Source organism: Malurus melanocephalus, unplaced genomic scaffold (genome assembly GCF_030028575.1).
Source record: "Malurus melanocephalus ecotype Western Australia unplaced genomic scaffold, MMel_1.1 scaffold_213, whole genome shotgun sequence".
NCBI lineage: Eukaryota > Metazoa > Chordata > Aves > Passeriformes > Maluridae > Malurus > Malurus melanocephalus.
Window position 1 is genome coordinate 669,852 of NW_026623445.1, and position 26,148 is coordinate 695,999.

General features: G+C 42.6%; 1 protein-coding gene across 1 annotated transcript in view; it reads left to right on the forward strand.

The window, feature by feature from the left end:
- Positions 1-6,362: 6,362 nt before the first annotated feature.
- MAML2 (mastermind like transcriptional coactivator 2) overlaps positions 6,363-26,148 on the forward strand; it is a 66,227-nt gene continuing 46,441 nt past the window's right edge. The window contains exons 1-2 of the mRNA XM_057373996.1: positions 6,363-6,416; positions 6,820-8,277. Of these exons, the coding sequence (XP_057229979.1) occupies positions 6,363-6,416; positions 6,820-8,277 (1,512 nt within the window). The remainder of the gene's footprint in view (positions 6,417-6,819; positions 8,278-26,148) is intronic.

Below are 26,148 nucleotides of genomic sequence, written 5' to 3' on the forward strand. Positions count from 1 at the left end.
AGATAAGAAATACAGATCTTTCATGCCTATTTGTTTTGCACACAGTAATGACTGCTACACTCTGATTAGTAATCTTGACCTAGTTAAAATGCTATTGTTTTTCTGTGTTCCTGTTCTTCTAGAAGACTGTGACTAGACATGCTATTTTATAATCCATCAGATGTAAAATCTGCATAAAAAATATAATTATTGTGCTTCAGCAACCTGGACCAAAGCCCTGACATTATGTTTCTAGGCAGTGCATTGTGAATAATATGAATGCATTTTTAGGTTGGTATGTTCAGTTGGCAAGATACATAATTTTTCCATAAGCAAAGGTAAATTGTGGGATTTCTAACACACTGATTGCTATTCCATCCTTGTCCCAGCTAATGAAAATTAAGTGGATACTTGTCAGCCAAGAAACATCCTTATTTGTTACCATAAATTCAGTTTTAGTGGCACTAAACATTACAGTAAACAGGGAGGGAAAGCTCTGTTGCCTCTCAATCAGCTTTATTATTGCCGTGKTGCTTACATCTAAGCATCAGAGTCAGGACACCACTGCAAAACGCCTGTAGGGACATCCAGATTAGGACAGTGATGGGTAGTGGGGAGGTTTGAGATGAGTAGAGCAAAATTCTCATGGCAATAAGCCCTGCTGTTGGTCATCCAAGTGGTCTGTGGAACTGGTTAGCTAAACACAAGGGGAGTGAGGCAGAATGAAGGTGTGCTGTCTCAAGTTGCCGTGCTCACTGACAGTGTGGGGCTGAAGGCACCTGTGCCTCCTCCTCCTTGTTGGTCTCCTTCCTTTGAACACAGAGTGGGAGGCAGAGGATACCTGGAGTTGAACCTCTGCAAATCTGACTGGAGCAAGCAACTGCATCTTTGCCCCCTTGGAGGAACTACGTTGTCCTAGCCACGGTGCTGTGAGGACATGCCAGCTCTCCAACTGCTCGCCATTGTGCACTATGCCCAGGGCCTCCACTCTGTCACTCAGTTCATGAAAAATTAATGTTGCTTCCCAGATCAGTGTCATCCAGCAGATTGGATTTGGTGAGCTCAGAGTACTAAAATCTCTCTGAAGACAGTACTCACGCTTGCATCCTCAGCCATGTCAGGTACATGCTGTGGTTGGAGACAAAAAATTAAAGATGAATATACTCGCACAGTGCAGAGAAAGTGCAGAGCAGAAGGGTTGGGTAGAGGTTCTCAGAAGAGGATCACACTGTTGAGATCTTCAGGAGAGACATCAGCGTGAACCTGACACTCCTGGGTGTGGGAAAGACGGGAAACTGCCAGAGCCCACAGATTTCAGCAGATGGGTAGAAACAGTGGTGATGAGAGCCCTCAAAATTGAGTCTGCAGTCAGAAATGAACCTCGAGGGTGAATGTGTGATTGTGGCATTAGGCCACAATCTGGGGAGATGGCCCCAGAAGTGGCATCTCAAGGCAATGGCCCCTCCTTKTCCTTTTGTCAGCCCCAGGGGCCTCTGTGACTTTGAAGCTGGCCACGATGTGAGTCACCACAACCATCCTGTCTGGCTAAAGGGGTAAGAAAAGAAGGAGAGAGGCATCTGGTCCTCCTGCACGCTGGGGAGACACCTACAACAGGGAGGCTCTGCACTGGTGAGCCCCAGTCCCTGCCTGGAAAGGTGYTCCCCAGGTTGGCACAGCTCCAAACGCCACAGGAGGTGATACTGCTAGCAGCAAATGCTGCAAACCTCTATCTTGAAACTGAGAGTTGCTGTCATTCAGAATTAGGCTCTAAGCCTCAAGGGTGGCTTGCTGGATCTGGACCTGCAATGAAAAGCTGCTCTCACAGCATAAATAAGAAGTAGCAGTCAGCATGTTTTCCTCCTTTGGAATGATTTTTTTCCCCCACTTTTCATTGTTTGAATATTTTTCATATTTTTCCTGTAATTCCTTTACCCTTTTGCCTTCCCAGTTACATGAAGGATTTTGTTTACAGGGTGGCCATAGATACAGTCAACACATGTTGTAAGAAAGTCTAGGTAGTCCAAAATGGACCGCTTAAAGTGAATTTGTTTGCTGCTTCTACATTAAAAGCACAGCATCCAAAGTTGCTTTTTCTATCACCAGAAGGAAMCGGTAACACTGCCACACTGCCTGCTTCACAGTTTGGGGTTTCAATCAGAAGCACCTTGGGAGCTGCATACCTGTTGTTCCACCAGACAATGTAAGAAAGCTGCAATCCTTTGTAGGAAATTGTGAGAGTCGGAGAACAAAGATGGGAGGAATCTTCCTTTTATGTCTTCAGCTAAAAGGCTTAGTGGGGACTTAAGACTATCACACTGTGGTATTTTCGCTGTAGTTTCCTTGGGGCATTTTGGTGTTTTGGCCCAGTCTTAAGTGTCCAGCTATAAACATTTCAAAATGTCAGACACGTTGCAAACATCTTGTACAAGGCCTTGATCTGCAGGCACTGCAGAGTGACTTGAGCAAGTCAGAGGGACAGCTGGTGTTTTACTGGTCCTGAGAGCTGAGAAACTCAAAGGTGCTGGATGTTTAGCCTGGGAGTTCTGTCAAGCACTTCCTACACAGTGTTAAATGAAATAAAGAGCAGTTTCTAAAGGAAGTCCAACTGCAGAAGCTGTATGAAATGCACAAAAAAAAAGGACTTTCATTGAAAGTGAAACCTGATAGATGGTATTTTTTCATGCTGACACAGACAATTCTTTTCTTGGCCGTATCTTTCCCTGTGGAAAGGAATCCAAGGTGAATACACATGAGTAATGTCAGAAATYCATTATTGATGTGATAAAGATATTTTTAGGTACAAATATTTTGGAGAAAGCAATCTCTAAAATTTCTCATTGACAAACTCTGCTTTTGCACCAAATTTTTTTTCAATTTTCTGAAAAACAACGACAACAAAAAAAAAGAGCCAGAAAAGAATTCAACAAAAAGAAAGGTGAAGAAAAAACCTTTCTAAAAGAGAAWTTTTTTGATACCAGGATTTGATGAGCCCTAATTATTAGCTCCATGGAYCTCTTCCTGATTTGGCCTCATGTCAGAGAGCAGTGGAGAAAAAGCTGCCTCTCTTAAATGCCTTTAAGACTCAGAATAAGTTTTAAATATCAAACTTATAAATATTATATATGTCCTTCTGCACAGGATGCAGTATTGCACTGGGTCATTTAGACCAAGTAATCTCTAGAGTTTTGCCCTCCWCTGTCCCCAAGCATTTTGTCCAAGAGCAGCGCTGGGCTGTCTCACAGACATGATCTCCAGAGGCTCAGGCCATGCAGTTTTAACTTCAGCAGATCAATCACCCAGCACTACCTTGCTCTAAGTGCATGAACTCACACTGACTCACAGAGCCTGCTCAGCAAAAGGTCTCACATTAACACAGGCTGCCAGGAAATGCCTGTGCTCTGTGATGGTTCATCCAGTGTTGTCACCTGCCTGTGGGATGGAGCTGGGCATGGAGGGCTTCCTCCTCTCCCACTTACTGTCATGTCACTCGTTTCCCATCACAGGGCTTTTCAGTATTACACATTCAAGATGAGATGTATAACCGAAAGCCTGTTTGATCTGAGGAATGTGTCTGTGTGTGTGTTACAGGAACCTTTGCTTTATGTTTACTGACCCAAAAAAATCCAAGCTTGTGAATTGAAAGAGATGGAGCCTGAAATCTGGAAAGTTCTTTTTTTTTTTTTTTCCTTCTGAAGAGTCTTGGCTTTGCTTGAGGAAAAAGAGCTTGAGTACTGACTTTCAGTCAGTAATTGAAAAATGTGATTACTAGAAAACTGCAAGGATTTGAGTGATGGAACCCTGGTCCTTTCCCTCCTGAAAACAAAAGAGGTATAATGCTGGGGTAGCAGTGCCCCCCGAAAGGCAGGTTCAGATGAAGCAGTGAGACAGAGAGGCTTGTGATGGACACTGCTCACCTTCCTGAACAAACAGACCGGTCCCCTGCAGCCCCCTCAACATATAATTGGTAACAKGTCAGTGCAAAGAGGTGGATGGGGCTCATTCCTGTGGGCAGCTCACATCTTTCCCATGCTCTCCCCCTCCATACCCTGAACTCATGGGACATCTGAAATCAGGACCTTCATAGCAGCCTCAGTGAAGTCCCCTGAATTCCCTGCACCTTTGGAGCCTCACTTGCTCTCATTTCTGCTTTAAGGTGTGGACATCTATTGGCTGACAATGTTTCAGCATTCCAAAGGCTATGTTTGCMAGACTTTGGGGAGATGTGATAAGTTAGCAGTTTTTACTTCTTTAGAAATGCCCAGTGCCCTTTTTGGTGGGCACTTGAGCAGATTTCATGAAACCAGGAGTCCTCCAGCCCATGTTAAGGGAGGGAGMATTGGTTAAGGGATGTGTCTGGAGATCGTGATGCTCTGCCTGGCTCTGCTGCTGACTTGTGTGTGGCAAACCACTTCCCAGCTCACCCCTGTCTGCTCACACGGCTATCTGCTAGAAGCTGCTTCAAATGCAGGAGAAAAGCAGATACTACACACAGCACAATGCATTTTTATATGTGTTAGAAAGCTTGGTGCAGGTGCCCTGAAAATAGGGAGTTTTTCAAACAGCTCTCTCTGCTTCAAAATGTCAAGCAAACTCAAATTAACTCAGAAACCATGTAAAACATGGTTTTAACCATGTAAAACATATACGTACACAGGGGATATATTCTTTCTTATCTGTTCAGCCTTTCTGTCAGCAAKACATCGGAAAGCAAAATGTGCTGCCAAGTCATGTATTCTGATGACCTGGGGACTTCCCCATTTCCTAGGAAGATGAATTTGGGTGTACGAGAATGGTTTCTAATAAACACTGACAGCAAAAGATGATGGTAAAAGGAAGTGCAACTTACCTTTTTTTTTGTTCCAAAGGAAAGTACAGTGACTCATGTGTCAGAAGGAACATGCTAACCTAAGACAGTCTGTGCTCTTTGCAGTGACCACCCAAACCTCTCCCTGCAAGGGACATCTAATGACAATTAGTTCTCTTTCAAGCATACAGTCTGTGGTCTTGTACAACTAGGTATCAACATGTCTGTCCTCATGAAAACATGAATCTGTGATTTAAAAGCTATGCTGGAAACTTAACTTGAGATATGAGATGGGATTTTCAGTGTCAGAAAGAGAAATTACAAACTTTATTTTTAAGGGCTAAACTCAGTGACCAGCTGATGCAATGGAAGAATAGGTGGGTTTGGAGGAAATATGTRTTTCTCAGTTGAGCTCTTTTTAAGCAATTCATTGGTATTTACACCAGAATAACATTTTTCACACCTGGAGTTATCTGGGAAGAGCTTTTACCTATAGGTAAGCCTGAAGCTTAGAGGCCACAACAGAGTATTATGTGCCCATGGACTTCTGTACATGAAACAGCACGATGAAAATAATGTGACTGGAAGTGCTCATAAATCATCCTCCCTCACTTAACAGGAAAATTAGAGTTCTCAGTTCTCTCTGCCCTTCGCAGCCTCCCAAGGTATCACAGTTTGCACAGGCACTATTTTCTCACTGGTACATGCAGGTATTTCTCAGATGGCATTGTCCCAATGCCTCCAGGACCATTGCACTTCTGCCCAGGTGCAGAAAGGCAAAAGATGAGCCTTGTTYCCTTGGCATTGCTCATGGCTGAAACAGGGACAGTGTGTGCTGGCTCAGCGAGGGCTGCATGTGCCTGTGTCCTCTCCTTGCTGCATGCCCCTTTGGTCATGGAATCATTAAGGGTGAAAAAGACCTCTATGATCAAATGGACAGGGCTAAATACAGGACAGCTGCCCTTGTTTTAAAGTGATCTGTTCTTTTATGAACAGTGTTCAAAGCAATGTTCTTCTTGAAGCAGTGTTCTTCTTGAAGGCATCTGCATCTTACGTGAGGGCATACATACCAAGTCCAGCTTTTCAGCTCATGGGATGGACATCTCTGTTTTCTGTGCACGGGGTGGGAATTTGTGTGTGCAGCCACAGCAGATGAGTGTAGATCTGGCAGACAGACCCATGAACCTCTTCCTTGGGCAGGCCCTCAGGGCTGGCGAGCAAATTGAAGTATCGCTGTAAATGTTCAAGGAAAAGGAAATTACAGCAGTTACAGCTCTCACAGCAGTGTYGCATAGACTGTGTTTTATGAGATGTTTCAGGACATAAACAGCTAGGGCATGATGTATTAATATACATCTTTGGGAAATAATCTGGCAGTACATCATGGGCCAGACCCTTGGCTGACATAACCTGACATGGCTCCAGTGGATTTATTCTCAGTTTTCAACAAGTTAACATCTAAAATTTTTAATTATACACATCTTTGGCCAGTATAAACCTACATGAGCTTAGGATGCCTTGATCTTGTGTGTGCCATTATAATGTGTTCAAGGACTTTTAGACTGTACAAGTGTCGAAAATGTTCTTTGGGATTATATACCAAAATCTGGAGAATAAAAACCTGCAGCACCAGGTAGACACAAGGGCAGATTTCGTGACTGCATTTGTCTGTGCTGTCTAAAAGTATTTTCGATCTGTCTGGCACAGCTACGTTGGAGCAGATCTGGAGCAGAGAGGCTTTACTGGCTACAGCTCTGGCTAACTCTCCCCCTCATCACACCCATGAGGGGAAGGGGATCTGTGATCAACAGGAGGCAGCAGTGCTTGAAAAAGGCTGATGGCAGGGGCAGTGGTAGCAAGGAGATTCACCACTAAAAGCATATTTYCCTACAGTTCTGCTCAGCTTCATTGACTAAAAAATGCCCAGAGGAGCTTTCTGAACAACAGGCAATGCTTACTTGCCTGTTGCTTTTCTAGCAATTAAATTATTTCTTCAGTATCATCTAATGATTTTTTTTTGTCTCTGCTTCTTACAGCTCCAAGGCTCCTTGAAGAGAAAGTTGGTGGTAAATCTGTCGCCCGTCAACAACAAGAGGGCCAATGGTGTTACAGAGAGCTCTTTCCTTGACATTAAGAGGATAAGAGTGGGTGACAATATCTCAGTGGGACAAGGTGGACAACATGTTAACAATTGCCAAAGCCAGTCAATGTCAGGAACTATGACRGTGGGGCAAGGATCACAAAGGAAGGCCAGCAGCCTAGCAAACAATACCCATGTTAGTGGGAATGACATGTTTAATATGACTTTAAAAGAGGTAAAGAAAGAACCAGGAGAAACAATGTCCTGCAGCAAACACTTAGAGAGCCAGGCGTCCCATGAGAACATGTTCCCTAACAGATATGGGGAAGACTCATGGGACCAAATGATGGATCTTGAGCTTCAGGAACTTTTTAATGAACTGACCAATATATCAGTGCCACCAATGAGTGATGTTGAGCTAGAGAATATGATAAATGCCACGATAAAACAAGACGAGCCATTCAACATTGACCTTGGACAGCAGAACCAGAGGGGCCCTGTGAGATCTCTGCAGATGGATAAAATGGTGATAAAAAGTGAGTATGCACCTGGCATGAATCAGGCTCCTGTGGGCTCCCCACAGATGAGGCCTTCTTCTACAGGTCCAGCCTTCACCATGGCTACCACTGCCATGTCCACCTCCTCACCCATCCCCTCGGTGCCTCAAACACAAGTGTCACAGGTTTCCTCTGCATCCACTCGGCCATTGCCTAACTGGCCGGACGTGTCTCACGCGCAGCAGCTCAAACAGATCGCAGCCAACCGGCAGCAGCATGCCTTGATTCAGCAGCAGCAGCAGCAGCAGCAGCAGAACCAGACAGCCAACTGGTCCACTCTGTCTCCATCAGGACCTTCCCCTGGACCCTTTGTGCAAGAGAAAATCCCCAGTCCTTCTTTTCGCCAGCAGCAGTTCAGCCCACAAAGCTCAGCAATGCTTGGGGTGCCAGTGAATGGAAACCAGTCAAAAGGGATGAACAACTATGTTTATAAACCAACCACTCCCCAGAGCAATCCCATGGACATAATCATGCAACAGAAGCCTCAGGACCTCAACAGAAACTTTATCAACAGCGCTCAGCCACCTCTAGAACAGCATCATGGCAACACAAAGCCTTTGTTTCACTTTAACTCAGAGCAAACAAACCAGCAGATGCCTTCAGTTTTGGGTTCCCAAAACAAGCCTGCCCTTCTGCACTATGCCCAGCAGGCACAGGGTTCAGCTCCCGTGCAGCAGCCACAGCAACAGCAGCAGCAACAGCCACAGCCACAAACTGCTCAGCCTCTCCCAAACCAGTCTCTTCAGAGGCCGCCTAATGTAACCCTAGCAATGCAGCAAAAAATGATGCTTCAGAAAATGCAGCAAAGCCAGCAAATCTCAGGTTTGCAGTATCCAGTCTCTCAGCAGCATAGACAGGTAAGACAAATTCCTCCTTCTTTGTTACAGAATCATTCTGGTCCAGTTAAAGTTTAAAGTTAAAAGGCTTTTCCAKCCTGGCCTCATTCCTGCAGGAGATGTCCTGGTGGAAGTTAATGACCCTCTCGGCATGCACTTCTGCARAGCTGATGATGGCACCTATTCAGGTGTATCATGGATGCACATTTAGATGAACTTCAAGAAACATATATTGCTAACACTTTTCTCTTCATGAAATGGAATGAATATGTCACTGCTATATATTATGTAGATACTTGACAGAAAGGTGAGATAGCAAGGCAGATGCAAGCGTATTTTGGATTCCTGTCTAAGTTTTCTATCTTACAAAAATTTAGGCTCTTTTGAATGTCAAAATTTTAATGAATTCCTATGTTATCTTAGACAATGTGTTTTACAATGTTAATTTTTATGCCATCATTTTTCTCAGGAGGCAGGGTTAGGAAATTCTGTTTTTAGATATCTTTTGACTGATATGACAAAAATATTGTTTGCACATTTGCTATCACTTTGGCAAAGAAAAACTAAGATTTATCTGTGAGCTTTATAAACATCCATCACGCTTCTGGGAATATTCCATTCATGTGTGGATAAAAAACATGCYTAGATATGAAGGAGATATATGCCACAGATATGTCTACAATTATATTCACGTGGCCAGCTCCCACTGTGTTATCATGAGACCATGCTCTGACAAAATCTGATGTTGYAGCTTAGTTGTGCTATGCCAAGACCCCATGCACCCAAGTCTCAGATCCAAAGTTTCAGACCTGCCAAAGTGAGAATGTGCAACCTCACTGTACCCCAGAGTCTGGAGACTGGATGCAAAACAAATAAAACATATTTGAGCTTGGGATGTTTAAGCAACTCTGAGTAGWTTAGGTAGGACTTTGTCTCAACACATTTAAATATACGGAATTGCAGTATAGGTGTGGAGACCATCTGTAGATGTAGAAACAGCTATGAGAAGCTACTGAAAAATGAAAACCTAAGTTTTTCCATGGRGTCCCAGAGAAGTAGCACTGTGAACAAATTATTCAAACCCACAGTTTGTTCACCAAACTGGCTGAACAGTCTGATGTTTTAAAAAGAGTAAATATAGTTGTATGACTGAACACCTTTCTCCTTTTAACTCTTTTAAATTTTCTGACCAACTAACCATGACTTTCTCCCACAAAAAGTCCCTTAGCAAGAGGTACCAGGTGAAACCTATGGGCAGGTGTGAGAAATTGCTTTGTTGGAAGATTCTGGCRAATGAGTGTTGGCAGTGTTGCTGTTTTATGGGAGGTCTCTGCAAGCTGYTCCTCTTCTTCTTGAGCCACTGTGCCCTTTCTTCTTAGGTGCATTTCCCCATTCTTGTAATAGACTGGCAGGCAGATGAATTTTAACAGTTCCTTCATTCAGCCAGGATGAACCTTCCAGCCATCTGTCATCACAGGGAAGAGAGGCACAACTTCTACTAACACTACTTTTTTTCTGAAAAAAATTGCAAGGTCACATTCTGGAAAGGCATAAAAACACAAGAGCCACTCTTCATGGGGTAATGGTGGCTCCTTGCTCTGTCCTCTTGGGCTGCTGCTCAGGGAGGCCAGTCAACAAGATGGGACTTGGCACCTCTGTCCTAGTAGCACTTGCAAGATTTACCATGAGTGTAGCGGGATTCATCACCTGTGCAGCCGCAAGAGCTTTGGCTTAGGAAACTTGTCCTAAGTGTCAAATTTCAGATATTACACCAAGGAAGGGGTTTTGCSCATCATCACAGACTTCTTTCTGCAAATTAATTTTCCAAAGCTTCTTGTCATCTGACCACTTTCCACAGCTGTTTCTGCAGGACGTGGCTACCTGACCCACAGCACARTTGAGGAGCTTGGAAGCTTTTCAGACACAGATTTAGACACAGACACAGGCTTTTGAAGCAAGGATGCTGTTTTTTCTATGCTGTAGAGAGATAACTGGATTTTTTTTAGAGATCCTTAGCAGTTGTTGCAAAATGTTGATGAAGTAACCTAAAAGCAATTAGGCCTCTCTCAAGTAGAGTATTCTGTAGCTGCTGGAACAATACTTAGAAACACGATTGGTCGATAAATTACATAGTTTTTAAAAGGTTTGAACATAACTGTTTACCTGGCAGTATTTATGAATTCTGTGGACTCTTTAGCACCTCCCTGCACTGCTGCAAGAGCCCACCAACCCCTTGGTCAGGGCCTGCTTGCCACRAAAGTCTGAATATTAAATCAATAGGGGAGGAGATACCACTGGTATTATCTTCCAGTAAAGAGAACAAAGGTCAAAGTGACCTTGTGGGTTGACTGCTGCTGATTTTAGCARTGGGAACATCGCCTCATTTAAGCTGCATAGTCTGCTTTCTTGAAGGATCATCTCCCACYRCTGAGGATTTCTATRCATCATTACAAGTAATGCATGATTRATTACCAGCATTTACTWATTAWCTTCATKATTARTATTTATTTTACTCATGCRCTATTTCTGCATGAGGAATCAAGATTTGATTCTGCTTGGTATCATTCAGCTCCTCCTCAGATCATTATAGGACCATCTCACAACTGGAATGCTGGAATCCTTTGTAGCTGCTAATGTGAGTGCACATTCATAAAGGACTGCTGTGACATTRCCATCAGAAATCACTGACTGGAACACTGTAACTTCACATTTTTAGCAGAACTAGCTCACRCTCTTGATTTTTGCTCCCCAAGCTTTAAGATCTCCAAAACCCATTTGAACTTGGTTTTTTCAGTCCCAACTGGCAAACTGTAAATGTAAGGCTTATAATTTCTCTGCTTGTCATATTCTCTTTGTGTCAAATCGAAACAAACTTACAGGGGAATTTGCTAATTAGATGTCTTTTGCCTCTAGGGAAAAGTCATAAAAATGATGGAAATCATCTTGGTTTCCTGGAAGGTTGATCTGAATGAAGGGTTTGTTTGTCTCTCTCCTTTATTCTCCATTGTTGTGGGAAAGATTCCTTTCTATTGTCTGTTGGAATGCAACATACACATAGTCATGAAAAAGCTCATAGAAATTCAACGCTGTCTTTGTTTAGGAAATAATTAGAAGCTCCAAATTCTACACAGGTTTAATTAGGTTTGTGATMCTTCTACAGAACTTTGGCTGAAAATCTCTGACTGGGCTTGGGTACAGGTCTAAATTTTCCCTTTTCAAGAAATGTAGTCCAGTCAGTGAAAGATGCTTCTGAAGTAAGATTTAAGATTTTTGAACTGAATACATGTTTTTTTTAATTAGTCTAAGAAATTTCACACACATTTTCAAAGTTTTGATCAGCCATAAGACTTACTAAATAAAATCCATTAGTTTTCTGTGAAGAAATAAAAAAAAAACCCAAACCAACAAAAAAAGAGAAAAAGCTTGTATCGACTAAATAAAATATTATTCATCCCCTTCTGGTTTTGACCTAAAGCCAAATTAAACTCAAAGATTTCAAGCTGAATTTTTCTCCAATTGTTTTTATTCAACTTCATTTGCTCAAGGGAARGGAGAATAGAAGGCTGAGCTCATGAGAACAGGAGCCCTAACAGAGCAAGGCCACTCCATCTACTAYGTGTGGGCATGTGTCCTATTTAGTCTTGGCTTTGGAGGCAAGGATAACACMAGGGATCGTGAGAGCTTCACCCCCCACTTTACATGAACAACCAGTAGTCCATATTTTTAAGGCTCTGGAAACATCCATGTAGATACAGCCCATAAGAGTGTTTGTTTGTGCAAAACTTGGGGCATTGTTAGTCCTTGTTCCTTTAGAATTGCTTTGAGGATGGGATCATCTTCTCCTTTTTGGCATCTTYATTTTCTTTTTCAATAACCCAAGAATTGTGATTAGTCGCAGTTTAAAGCGTGGTGATGGTATTTGCCCTTATTTGCCCTAATTTGAGTATGCCTTAGATCATTTTCTTCACCAGGTCTTAACAGGCTCCTCTTAAGCCCAACCATTCTTCCTCCCTCCTGAGGAATTCTGACCACTCCCTTCTCCAGTACCAGCTCCCAGCATGTATTCCCTGTCCATGACTCTTGCCTCATGCTCTCTCCAGGAGGACTTTCTGTTTGCAGCMTGTGTCCAAAGGCCATCCAGGTGCTCCCTGATCCAGGGCCACAGCAACTGGCTGGAGAAAGGCCCTGAGCAGCATTGCACCAAGGGATGTGCCATCACAGGGCAGCTCCAAGTGCTGATGTGACCTCCCTTTGCAAACCATTCCATTACACCAGCCCTTCCAATGCCCAGAGCTTAATACGTATTCACCATCTTAAATATTTCCAAGGGACGGAGATGGTATTTCAACTAACCTGGCAGCTCTGTAGAGATGCTGAGACAGATTCTCCTCTCATTTTCTCCAGTGTAAACCCAGGGATATTTAATTTATTTTCAGGAGAGTGTAATTGAACTTACAGCAGCATAGTAAGAAACAGGATATGACCTTCTACCTTTTTTTTTTTGAAAGCATGGCACCATATGGATTCAATAAAAAGTATATGTTAAACTGTCAGATAGTTAAGAGTGCTATGTGAGGAAAAGGTACCAGCACCAAGAGAACCTGTCTTTTTTGAAAGTGCAGATATAAAAAACTCTTGTTACCATTCACTGCTGAGTGGTAACTTACATTTCTAATTTAGCCCCTGAAATTTCTTAAAGAAAGTGTGACTTCTTTGATATGATTCATATAAAAAGTGTATTTTCCTAGACCTCTGCATTTATCACTACAGAAGAAAAGAAGACATTTGGTGAGGCAACCTCTCTGTTTTCAAGTGTGAAGGGATTATTTTGCAAATATTTGTGAAATGAAGAGAGAAAACGTAGAGTATCTTTTGTTAATTGGTACAAACCAGGATTTGAATTTTACTTAGATCATAAATAACAGCAGTTCCAGGCTTTTGGAATCTGTAATAATAGAAACTGTTCCATAGTGTAAGAAAATAACAATGTGACCTTTCTCTCAATACTCTCTATAAAAATATTATTTGGATGACAGCTTTTCTTGATAGCTCCATTTTAGTCACATTCCCTCATACAAGGACTTCTGAATCAAATATTCTGGATAAAAACTTKAGTATGTTCCAATAACCACCATCAATTGCAGGGTCATAGCTGACTTATGARCATGAAACCAGAGACAGAATGTCATACGCTCCTGTATTGTCATCATGGACAGTTTTGTTGGCGGTGCCTTATTTATGCTCAGTTTGCTGAACAAAATACATACACAATGACACTGTGGATAGTCAGTCCCTGAGGATATTGTAATTCCAAGTCTCAGAGGTGTTCCAAGTTCCATAAGCTTTCTTGAACTCTTTGCATAAAGCATTCACACTGGAAGAATAGTAGATTATTAGCCATGGTCGAATATTCATCTTGGTTTGGGGATTTAAAAGGTGGAGGAGGGAGTTCCTGAGGTCTCTTTTGAACTGCTTTATGGAGGTACTTCCATGAAAGTACCAAGGAAAACCATCACTGAGCTTGCCTGGATGAGTTCTTGGCTAATGTCAACACACTTGAAGTCTCATTCATTATCTATTAACATTGTGAAAGTGCCTGGGAAGTCCACTGAGAGGGCAAAATGTCATTTTGTGAAGAACTGTACAAACCCAAATTAAAAATGGCACTGTTTCAAAGGGACGGCACTTCTGTAAGACCAAGCATAACATAGGTGTTATGGATAGAATTTGATAGATACGAACTTCTTCCTACCTGCAGGTCTAGAGATGTTGATTTGAGARCTGCAGTGATCCAAGAGACCCTTCATGACCCAGTCAGTTGTCTCAGCTCTGGGGGGCAGGAGTGCTGTTGGAGACAGAGGGTCCAGTCAGGTTTTTTGCTGCTTCAGCTCTCTCAGTACACTCCACCACCACCTGGAAGACATGGGCGAGGGAAGGAAAGCAGAGGGACAGTCAAGGCCCCTGATGTGTACATAGGAGAGGATGATGATGGCTGCAAGCAGCAAATGGCAACTAAGAAGATCCACAGTGCTGGTGGCTGAGATTACAGTTCACAGGTGTGGGGTYGTAGGGTAAAGTGGGAAATCATCACCAAAGACAGGACATGAGTTTGTGCTCATTAGATTRATTGGAAAGGAAGTGTACCAGGACAAGTCTGAGATAAGGAATTGTGAAGATGTCATTCTGACCAGAAGACAAGGGGCTAAGGATGTTTCAGGTCTGGTTCTCTGCCAGGGAGCACATTAGTCTATCTTGACCTGTGAACTTGTTCATAAAGATATGATGTCCACAAGGGCTCCTTACCTGGTTGAAGTGAGGATTCCTGCTATTGCTGTGCATGCAYATGAGGCCGGAGTCAAGCCCTGAGTCAACTTCCTGCAGGGATTTTGGAAAGGCAGCCTGGAAAAACAATATAATTCCACAGCCATTTGGAGCTGTCATGGTGAAAAACCCTTTCCTGTAAGTTTTTACTTGTTTTCAGGTAATTTATGAATACCTCAAGAAGTCAAGGAACAAAAAAAAAATTTTTACAAGCCTCGGTTCTCCCTAGAGTCTTCCTATTATTTTAATTCCCCAAAGTGCTCCAGAGTGCTTAGTCCCATTAATTTGTCTCTCCAGGGGTTCAAAATGAAGGAATATTTTAATGGCAAATATTTATTCCTCCACTCAACCACTTTTACTGCTGGTGTTTTTATGGTGGAGACCTGCCCCAGGCCACAGATGACTGTTGTTAAGACAGCAGCAGACCTAGTAATGTTCCTTTAATGTGAGTTTTCACGGGTGAATTTACCATTTGAATGCAATGCTGTTCCAGAAAATCAGCCAGATGCTCCAACAGAACTATTCCAGAACCATCTGCCTGCTTCATTTGCTGCATGCCTGTTTCTGSTAATGCACACACACAGTGTAAGAGACAGTTTTTGCCCTGAAGAATTTATAAACTAAACAAGCAAGCCAGCCAGACTTGAGATGGAGGAAATGTTACTGTGTATTTTATATGTTCTTGAGTATTTGGGAAAGAGAAAAGGAAGATGTCATTCAAAGCCATTACAATCAATCCACTGGAGTTGTTGGATACATTTACCATTGCAGAAAAATCCTCTGACAGAGTCTGGAGTTGAACCAGTACAAAACACAGCAACTGAGTAAAATGAAGGACATTTATCCCTCTCTTTCCCACCAGATATCTGTATTCAATGTTAACCCCCTAAGCTTCCTAGTTGACCAGTGAAAAAGGCTCACTCAGAGTGCCCAGGCGAGGCACACAGTGGGGAGTAACCTCTCTGCAGGAAACACTGAGCATCCATGAGCCCAGCTCTGCTGCTCTGCCTCAAAGATGTGTGCAGACTGAAACCTGCTTTCACATACTGAATTGTGTGGCAATGTCAAAAGAAGGGGAGGACAGAGGCTGTGGACTCTCTTAGATGAGGTTACACAGGGTGGAAGAGCTGATCTAAAGACTGAAGCTTCAGAAAGGGGTGAGAAGTCCTTCCCCACCCCAGCCTTGTGGCCACTTCTTCCTCTGTCACCAGTTCTGGCATGTGTGTGAGTTCTCACAAAAATAGCAGAGAACCATCCTTTTTCTCTCCCTGTAGGTTTGTCCTAGTGACTCTCTTCTGCTCRTGGGGTCAGGCAAAGCCAATACCCACAAGGGAAGTGGCAGGAGAGGTGGGATTGTTTCTGCTGGCAACAGGAAGATGTTACACTCGCCTCAGGTGGCTGCTGTGGGGGAACCTCAGCTAAGGGGGGTCTGGAGAAGRAGTGGAAGGTGAGCAGCTGGCTGCAAGAAGGAGACTGAGTGTGGAAGGCCCGGACAGGGAAAGTCAGGGAGCAGAAAGTTTAGTGCAAGGGAAAGAAACAGCCARATGGGGCTGGATCCAGAGTAGGGCAATTGGATGGGATGGACAGAGTATGTGAGAGGAGAGAAAGAATGAAGTGCAGGGAGAGTGAGGGTCTGAGGGTAGGAAGAAGCCTGGAAGGCAGTAATACAGGATGCAAATTGGCTTGAAAGAGAGGGAATGAGTGAGAAGGATTGGGAGCTCAGGAGGAGAAAGCTGAGAGTGAGCCTACATGCAAGCAGACAGAGGAGGACAAAGGGTGGGAAAATGGGGCAGGATTGGAGATAGTGATGCACAGGGGACAAACACCTACAGTCTTTGCAGAGGGGAAGTGGAAGATCAGTAACACTTGAAAATTTTTTCTGTATCCTGTGCCAGGCAGAAGTGAAGGAGCATAAGGGYTTCATGTCCTGTAGTTCCCAAAGTGTCTGCAGAAAGTCTTCAGCACAGGGCAGGAAATGCAGCCCTGAGCCCTTCAAATTGCCAGCTGAAAGGACACACATTTCAAGCAGTGCTATTTATCCTGTCAGTCTCCAGCTCTCAGGGAGACACGATAAGCAGCATATTTGCCCCACTGGGAAACAGCTAATACAACCTGTTCTCTGGTTTTCTTCCTTCAGGAGACCCAACAGCTCCTCTACCATCTCCAGCTGCAAGTGTAGCCATTGCAAAACCAACTTAAATAGAATAGAACAGAACAGAAGAGAACAGGATAGAATAAATAGGAGAGTTCAGTTGGAAGAGAGCTACAATGACCGTGTAATCTAATTGCCACACCAAATCAGGGCTGGCCAAAATTTTTATCGGGTTCAAAAACCTCTGGCAGGCTTGGGGCATCAACCACCTCTCTGGGAAGGCTGTTTCATGGTTTGAAGTTTCTTCCTACCTTGCCAAAGATATACACAAGGAAGAATGATGGAGATTGGTCTTCTCAGGCCTTCATAAGAAGCTGTGCATTTTCACCTGGGAAAAATTCCCCATGACTCACTGATGCCAAAATATTTGCAATAACCAAGGTGTGAAAATGAGGAAAGATGGTATTTTTGTGGATCCAATTTGTTACATAACTTGGAAGAGAGAGAGGGACTGTGAGGGCTTTCTGTAATTCTGTGAAGATGGGTTAGTTGTACTCTGACAGACTTTTCTTTTTCCAGTCTTTTCTATAATTTGCAGTGGTTGCAAGCCGGGCCACAGCCCATCTCCAACTGAGTGATGAATGACTAAAGGATTTAGTGCTTTGGTTCTGGTTAGAAAAGCTTCCAACTTTATTCATTTCTGAACTAGATTTCTCCAAAGGACTGTTAACTGCAATCCCAGCTAAAGCAGGTTTTGCTGGGGTGACTCCAGTCTTGTCTGGTTTCAGCTAGAACGGGGTGTGGAGGGGGGCGGGGAAGAATGACTTTTTCTTTTCCTACTGGAACTGGTAAAAGACATGAGAAGACAGAGGGATGAGCAGAAGTATTGGGAGCTTCACAGCCTAAGTGCAAAACAGAGTGGGAGGAGGGAGGGTGGGAGCAAATTCTGGCTATCCATCCTTAATCCAAAGCCGCCTGCTCCTTCCCAGGCTGTACTTCACTGTCATACACTTGCAAATTCACTCCAGGAATGAAAACAGACTAACTTTAAGCTTGTTCCCAAAGCTGCAAATTTGTCCCTGCTGGGTGTTAATTTAACTGCTTCMAGGGCACCAGGATGTCTACTGGTGTTCACTGGGCTTGTTTTCTTCTTTTTTTTTTCACACATCTGGTGTTGTGAAAACTTCCAAGGCACCACACAGATGAGTGATGAACTGACCACCTTTAACCCTTTCTTCAGCACTCTAAGTATGAACCTACATGTCTCTGTCCACTGTTTTCTCCCTGCAGCAGACTCCATGGGCCTCATTATACATGGGATCCAAAAATGCTAAAGTGGGCCTTACAAGTATTTCACAGGCTGAGAAGTAAGACTTTCTTCAGCTCCATCATTCTCTGTTTTTCTTGTGAACAAACCTGGCTTAACAGTAATAACTGGACTTCAAAAAATTTCCAGCAGGAAGAAATATATTTGGGGCAGGGAGAGGTTTTTTTCCAAAATACTTATTTTTTTCCATTTGCTTTTATCTAGTGTTGCCACTTCCCAGCAGGGAGGGCRTTCAGCGCAATAGTTTTGCTCACATTATGGCAAGTGGTGGCCTTTTCCTGTTGGTTTTTGATCGTTGCCATTTGTTCACTGATGGCATTAACTGTTTATCTGCTGTATCAACGGAAGCAGAGCAAATCCAAAACAATCTGGGTGTCTCATTTCCAGTCTTAGCAGCTGTACTCTACATGGCTTTTGCCACTTGGTTTGCTTTCTGTCGAACAAGTTGTTTGCATGACCAGCTCACTTGTTTCACTAACATATTCCTAGCAACAGCATACAAACTGGCTTTTTTAATCTTTGGCAATGCTTCCTGAAAAAAAGCTCAAGGTACTCTTCTGTTTTGGCCTGTTGTGCAATGCCAGCCTCATGGCACAAGGAGTATGCAAACTTCTCTTTTGCTGTCTTCCTCTCAGCCTATCATTACTCTGAATCCTGCAGCTCTCCTCCTATGTTTCCAGCCCACTGACTGTCCCWTCTCAGCCCTGCTTCCTCTTCAGCACTCAACTCTCAGGAGCTGAAACACCATCAAGAAATATCTCACTGCCACGTGGGCTGCTGAACACAAAGAGACAGCAGCAGCATCCATTTATCTATGCAGGAGACTCAAGTGTGCCCCAGTCCTTGATTTTGGCATCTTTTCTTCACACAGGGCTTTCACTGTTGAGTTTATTTTTAAAAGAAGTAAATAACTCTCAGTCCACAAATTACAGACCTCCTTGGTAAACATGAAAGCTAGTTCACAGGCTGAGTACAGCTGTGTAGTCAAAATCTTGTTTCATATTTGATGTGCTATCAAGGCCACCCTTACTTTTTAGAAGCAGGACTTCTTGGTGGGCCAAGCTCCTGGGCCCCAGGCAGCACTGAAGCCGTTCTTCAGAAAGGTTTTCTATAAAGATATACATACATTGTATTAAAAAAAAAAGAAAAAAATTCAGTACCCCAGAAATGCTATCTGGAGTAGTTGGATGCACCATCTGAAAATGCTAAGGCAATTGGGTTTGTGGAGGTACAAACATTCATTCATCTCCCTATTAAACCCTCAGATTTTTAGARCTGCAGAGTAGGACTTATGTGTCCGTAGTCAAATTATTTATGCAGATCTAGAGAATGTTCATCCAAAAACCATATAGCTTTAACATATCCACCYCTGTTTTTCTTCTCACAAGTTTTCCAACCAGTGCACCTAGTAACCACCTTTAATATTGGCCATAAGTAAATTTAGACTGGAGATTAATAGCACATTCCCAATTGTTTGGCTTTCCTGAGCAGAGTGCTGGTGGCCAAATACCTTGCTGCTTTTAAGATAAAATTTAGAATAAATGTTAGATACATGATAGCAAGGCACTCAGTTCAAAAATGGGATCATTTTCTACTCTGTTTTCACAGCAAAATRCAAACTAGTCCTCTGAATGGCACTTCATATGTCCTTTTCTTTGTAGGAATCAAATGGGGATCTGTGGAGATCACCTTTAAGGGAAGAGGAGTAGCTGTCCCATGGCTAGGGACGCCAGATAGACTTGCAGGCATTTATTTGTACTATTCATTTAAATATGTGATCTGTTATGAGGATATCATCCCTCTCCTCCTCCAAAAAAATCCAAATCAAATCAAAAGCTAGTCAATTGGTACACTAATTGTATACAAATTTACACATGAAACATTAATTAAAGTTAAGCTGTGGAAGAATGAAAAAAGCTAAAAGACCTTTGGACATTTGTGTGAAGATCACTGCACTTGATACCAGGGAATATAGAAATGTTTGGRCTGTTTGCTCAAATGGGCACAATGTTAATGAGTCATTTTAATCACTTTCATTATATTCTTTCAAACAGAGAAGACTACTGTGGGAAACCAGTCCTGACAAAAACAACTTGTAAAACCCAGAGGCAATTGTGAGGCTGCTAATTAGATAACTTTGTCTTGATATTTGCATTTGAGCCTATGGATCTGGACAACATAGTGTGTTACTCTCAGGGCAAGAAGCAAACGGGTGGCTGCTGCCCCATGTCCTCTAGAATTATGTTTCCAAGGTGCCTTTTGGTCTCTCTGTACCCCAGGGTGATAATTTGGGATAGTCTTTATTGTRCTTTCCCCAAATTTTTCTTATATCCCTGGTCTTTTTGTGGCAACAAAACAATGCAGAAGCTGAAATTATGCTATAAATGATACTTAACCAAAAAAAAAAGGACAGAATGCCCAGATTTTGTGTTATTTTAGACATGCAAATGCTACAAGCAAAAACTAAACCAAATTCAGTTCATGCACAAATATCAGTAGGAACAGAGATAGTAGTGATAGCAGAAGTAATGAAATTATGTAATATATGCTAATTGTTTTCTACACACTAATTCATCCATAAAGCTTCTGTGAAGTGCATAAGTATTAACTGTTCTTTAAAGGTTAAAAATGGAGATGGTGAGATTAACACTTTTTTTCTAACACAGCTGGTGAAGTGAAAGCATTTGATATACACGTGGTACATCTAAATAGGTGTCTTGATACAAGGTGGTTGAGTTGAGATGAAACAGATCAGTGTTTGTGAAAACAGGCCATCAATTTAGATGTATAAATATGGCTTTAATTTTAGTATTCAAAATGGGGTTGTATTCAGAACTAGCATAAACTTTGGAGTTTTTGTATAAATTTTTCAAATTAAAATGCTTTTACCAAGCACTTCCTTATTAAAAYTTCAGACAGGCAAAGATGTCTACAAATGTCAGAGTATTTTCAGGAAACTTCCTTTTGAAGATTTAGAGGTTTCAGCAGCCAAAGTGGTCAAATTTAATTTCATTAATATTTAAATATMTATGGCTTAAACCATTTTAAAAATTCATAGGTTTACATTCTATGCTGAGGGAAGTTGTATGTGTTGATACTCGTGTGTGATGGAAATGAGCTCATGTACACWATATTAGCATCTTAGCACTTCACAAAATGGCAAATAGATGCAAGGTAAGAGCTRCACTTCAAATGTAGATCACAGGAGAAATCGATTTCACACCAAGGCTTCTGAATTTGCATCTCAACTACTTCATATATGTCTGTTTACACAAAGGTGAATGTATTTTCATGTGTGATGATGGAGAGGGCAACTCTATCCTTACTGAAATGTTAAACAAAATATTGTTCATAATTGCTATATTCCATAAGCAACAGTTTAAAACAGAAGGTACATTTAAATATTTTAATTTTCAAGCTCATGCTCTCAAATATTGGGAGGAAATCAGGGTTTTGTTCCATGTTCAGACTCAGGTCTGCCTTTTTGTCATTGGTTCAGGGTGTTACCGAGTTMCTGTGAGAAACATGGTATAAATCCTGTAGTGAATGAGAAAGAAACCAAGTCTGTACTCATCTCAAATCCCCCCACAAATTTTGCTCCAAACAGCAATGTGAAGTGGAGGAGTCGGTGTGGTGGAAGTGGAGAGTGTGCACACACATGTAYATACATATCTGTATGGGATGATGCTCCTGCACCTCGAGGTGTTTGCACCCCAAGCAGCCTGTGTGTCCACCTCAAGCAACATATGGAAAGGGAGAAACATCTTCCTGCAATTAATCTGAGACCTTTCAGACAATGAAAGCGTATGAGAGAGGACATATGGACAGAGAGCATGAGTGACGTGGGGACGACAGACTGGGAAGAAATAATCAGTGTTTCCCAGGAGGAAAGTTKTAGGCACCTATTGACACCATCAGGCAGCAAAACAAGCAGGAGGAAGTATTTTATCCCTAGCACCAGGGAGCACTTCCTGTAGGCATCTTTGCTACAACAACATTGTGGATATCAAARGTCAGCATGGATTCAAACCTGGAGTTGGGCAAATTCAGAAGAAGTATTTGCAGAGGGCAGTCAGACAATATGATGTAGAGGCAAAGCTGCATTCAAAATGCCTAAATGGCAGAATGTGGATGATATAGTGAGCACAGTGCCAGCRTAGAGTGGCTCTGTTTCTATAGTCCATCATTGAACATCTCTTGATCACTCACAGAGTGAYCACTGCAACACACAGTTCAGTTTGGAGCCACAGAAATAAGGCTGCTTGATCATAGCAGAAAAGGTTACTTACACAAAGAATGCCATAAATGGTACCTRGTTTGGGGGAATTCATCGTAGCCATGTCTTCCCTGAAGAAGTTCATGATCACCTAACCTACAGCCCCTCACTGTGGCAGTGTTCTTTTCACTTGATTGGTCTCAAGTTGACCTGGCCCATTTTGGCACAGCAGCCACAGGCCTTGTGAAAGTGGATGTTTTGTTTGTTTTTCAGCTTTGGAGTAGGAACTGTGCCTCTTGGAAAGTTTTTTCAAAGACAGCAACTCTTGTGGGGCTTAGCACCCCCAGAAGTTTGTACTGCCGTATGTGCTCTTTCTGCTGCTGTCTTCAGAGCAAGTTTAATGACCACTTTCACAGGGAGACACAAATATCCTGAAGAGGACAAGAAACAGAAGGGAAATGGTGATTTTCAGCCATTTTATGGCATTTCATGGAGAAGCCAAAAGCAAGTGCCAAGGTACTATCTTTGCTCATTTCCAAATATTTCTTGCAAAAAATGAAGGAAATGAGATTTATAAAATAATTATTGCAGGATCCGCTTCAAGCTGAGTATGTAAAACCACCATAATACTAGCATCTGCTTTTTACATTATGTTCAAAAGACTTCTGCTGATCATTAGGGTGATCAGGGGAAATAGGGACAATGAAACTGTTTACTCCTCCCTGCCATTGCAAGCAAAAATTTTGTCTCTGATTCTGATTCAGATGGAGATCCCCTTTATATCATTATGGCCATAGAAAAGAATTTTTAATCGAAGAAAAATTTAATTACATCTTCAGACCAATTTGGTGCAACAAGGACTTAGTGTTAATAAGAATCAGGCTTTAGGTRTTCCAAATGCTCTTTAAAAATAACATAACGATGTGCAAAGTAAACTTTGAGTTATTAATTCAAGAGTAGTATGAGCAGCAGCRGCAGTAAAGAAACCCAATATATCCATCAATCAACACCGTGGAAGCCTGTTTGTTTGCACTAGTTAGAGAGTGATGAATAGGTCCTCTGTGAAAARCATTCAGCTACAGTGTGAGAGGGCAATAAATTATGTTTGTTAATTTTATATGCCGTACATACAAAAATCACTAAAAATTATCACTACACTGTGATGGTGACAGAAAGGTTTGGTAGAACCTTTATGCAGTGCTTTTTTGTCTCCACAAGTGAAGGTGTCCTTGGCATTTCCTGCATTTCAAGGAATATGATATAAAAGGCCTGGAGGAAGAATTTCACCTACCAATCACTCAGGTTCCCAGCTGCCTCACCAAACTATGTTTACCTAAATATGATGGTTCTCACTTGCTCTTATAATCCCTATAGCCTCAGCAGCCAAAGGAGAAACAGGGTCTTCAGGGAATAAGAGACTCTGTCCCACAGGAGGTGCCAAGCAGGGTGATGAAATGCGTGGTTGTGGCAGAGGGGGGAGGAAAATGATGCCATGGCTCACCCAGCTCTGGAGAGCCGAGGCAGATCAGTGGGATGCCCCATCAGGGTGGTGAACAAGGAGGCATGAGCTCAGCTGTGGGACAGCCTGTGAGCACAGTCCTGGCCTTTGAGCAACCAGGAAGGAGCGTCGAGAGTTTGATCCTTGGCTAAGGTAGAGGAGAAATTTAGACCTGGGCAGCCAATATAGGCTGTGCAACCACATTATTTCAGTGGCTGCTTTTTAAACTGCCCAGGTTAGACTCTTGCAGTTTGGTTTGGCTTTATCTGTGTGAGTGCTTTTCACTTTTGGCTGTGTACTTTGACCAGGACAAAAATTTGCACATACTCTCCCTGCCTTCTGTCCAATGGCTATGCTGTTGTACAGCTCTGTCCACATTTTCACACCCAGTTCTGTAGCAGCCAAGGCTAAGTGTGGGTACGTTCAGCCTCAGCCCTGCTCACATACACCAAAGCTGCTTCCCAGAAATCTTTCCTCACTAGTTAATCTGGTTGACATTCTGTAATGTTTATTGCAGAAAGGTGCAAAGTCTGTAATGGCACTAACYAGTGTAGGCAAAAGTATGTTTGAGTATTTTTTTAAACCATTGTGTCAGAGGAGAAGGCAAGTTTGACAAACCACTCCACTTTCTGGAAGCTTGCTTTGCTGCAGTGTGTATTTCTCAAGTCATGGCTGCAAGAAAACGAGTCTAATGCATGAGATTGTTGCCATGTTATTAAACGGTGGTATAAAAACTGTGCTCACTTTCATGGGAATGAGTTTCTTTGCCAAAAATKAGATGCCTCAGCTCCCCCACGGGACTGCATCCTAGTTTGGAAGGAATGGAGGAAGCTGCTGRGAGCAGTCAGAGCAGAGAGCAGGGACAATYGTGCACATTTGTGGCAGCTGTTTGTAAGGATGGAGGAGCAGCTCCACCCTTGGCAGCAGACGCAGCGAGCCTGGCACAAGGTGAGGCTGACAGATCTGCCTGATGCCCCTGCCCTCAGATGCCAGCAAATATTCTCCAAACAGCTGCCTGCTCCTAACAGTGCTTGGTGTTTCTCCCMCTCGTACCGGGGTGCAAATCCCAAGTAATCGTACTGCAACTCACTCGCCCTTTGCTGYGAGGGGGCACAGCTCAACCTGCACACACAAGGCACAGCACAGCATGGCAAACTGGACAGTCCCTGCAGGGGAAAATCAGGAATCCTTCACTGATGGCAGCACTGAGCTTCATCCCCCAAGTTGTACAGTAGACATGAATGTAAAAATAAAACTAGCTTTGTTTGATTTGTTAAACACAATTCATTTCAACCCCCCCTGTCAGCAAAAAGTAATTTTTTCCCTAGCTATTTTTGTTTTATCAGAAATGGGGAGAACTCATTAACACTGGTGTTTTGAACTGTAGTTTAATARAAGACAGACTAACACAGTTCATTAAAATACGCGTGTTTGATGTTTGAGGCAATGTTTGCAGAAATCCTCGGGGAAAGGATACTGTGGAGCTAAAATGCTGTTTTTCATAGCCAAATGGCATAATCTCATTACCAAAGTTTTGTGATGAAGATGAAAGGTACACTTAGTAATTSCAAGGGATAAACAGTTTTCTCTCCGTAACTGCCCTTATTACTCACGGATCCAGTGCAGACTGTTACATTTCCTTTTCTTTCTGTCTTCTTTCCTTTACCACCCACTTTGCTTATGATTCACCAGCAGTTTCTACGGACTGGATGCAAGGAATGAGGGAAATTTCTGTTCCCCTATTTCGTGGCAAAGGAACATCCTGAAGAGATACATTTGCAAACATTTAGCCTAGTGATGCAGATGTTGCTCGGGGAGGGGGGATAACATTTTAAAAACTGAAATTCTTTTCCATGACTTTCCTCTTATAGCTTTCTGTCAGGCTGCTCAGCACGCTGCTCTGCAACCTCTTCCAGCTGGTGAGCCCGTATTATTTCAAGGAAATCCACCGACCCAGTACAGCAAATAGAAACCTTGTTTTCCTTAGTTACCTTTTGACCCTCAGAAGTAATCTGTGGACTCTCGGGCATCTGATCTTACGCTTAAAACAGGATTTCAGAGATCTGAAGGACAAAGAGCACATCTGCCAGAAAAGTATAGCTCTCCTAAAAAATTCCTCTGACTAGGCTGTCTTTGGAAAGGGAAAAAAAGTCCTTACCTTGTTTGTATGATATAGGAAAAGTCCTTTTGTTACCCTTAGTTCAGTGCTGTTGAAGCAGCATTTGGAGTGGCTTTTGGGCTGCGTTCTTAMACAGAACTGAAATGAAAYTGTGCAATCAAAGCACAATGGACCYGAATGCGATCTGGCAGAAATTAATTTTACGTGTTCTAGTGGACATTTTGCTGGGTACCTACTGACAGCTTTGGTTCAGAAAGAAAGATGGATTGCACGGTGGGGTTTTTTCCTGCTACTTTACAGCTAGCCTGTCATATCTGTG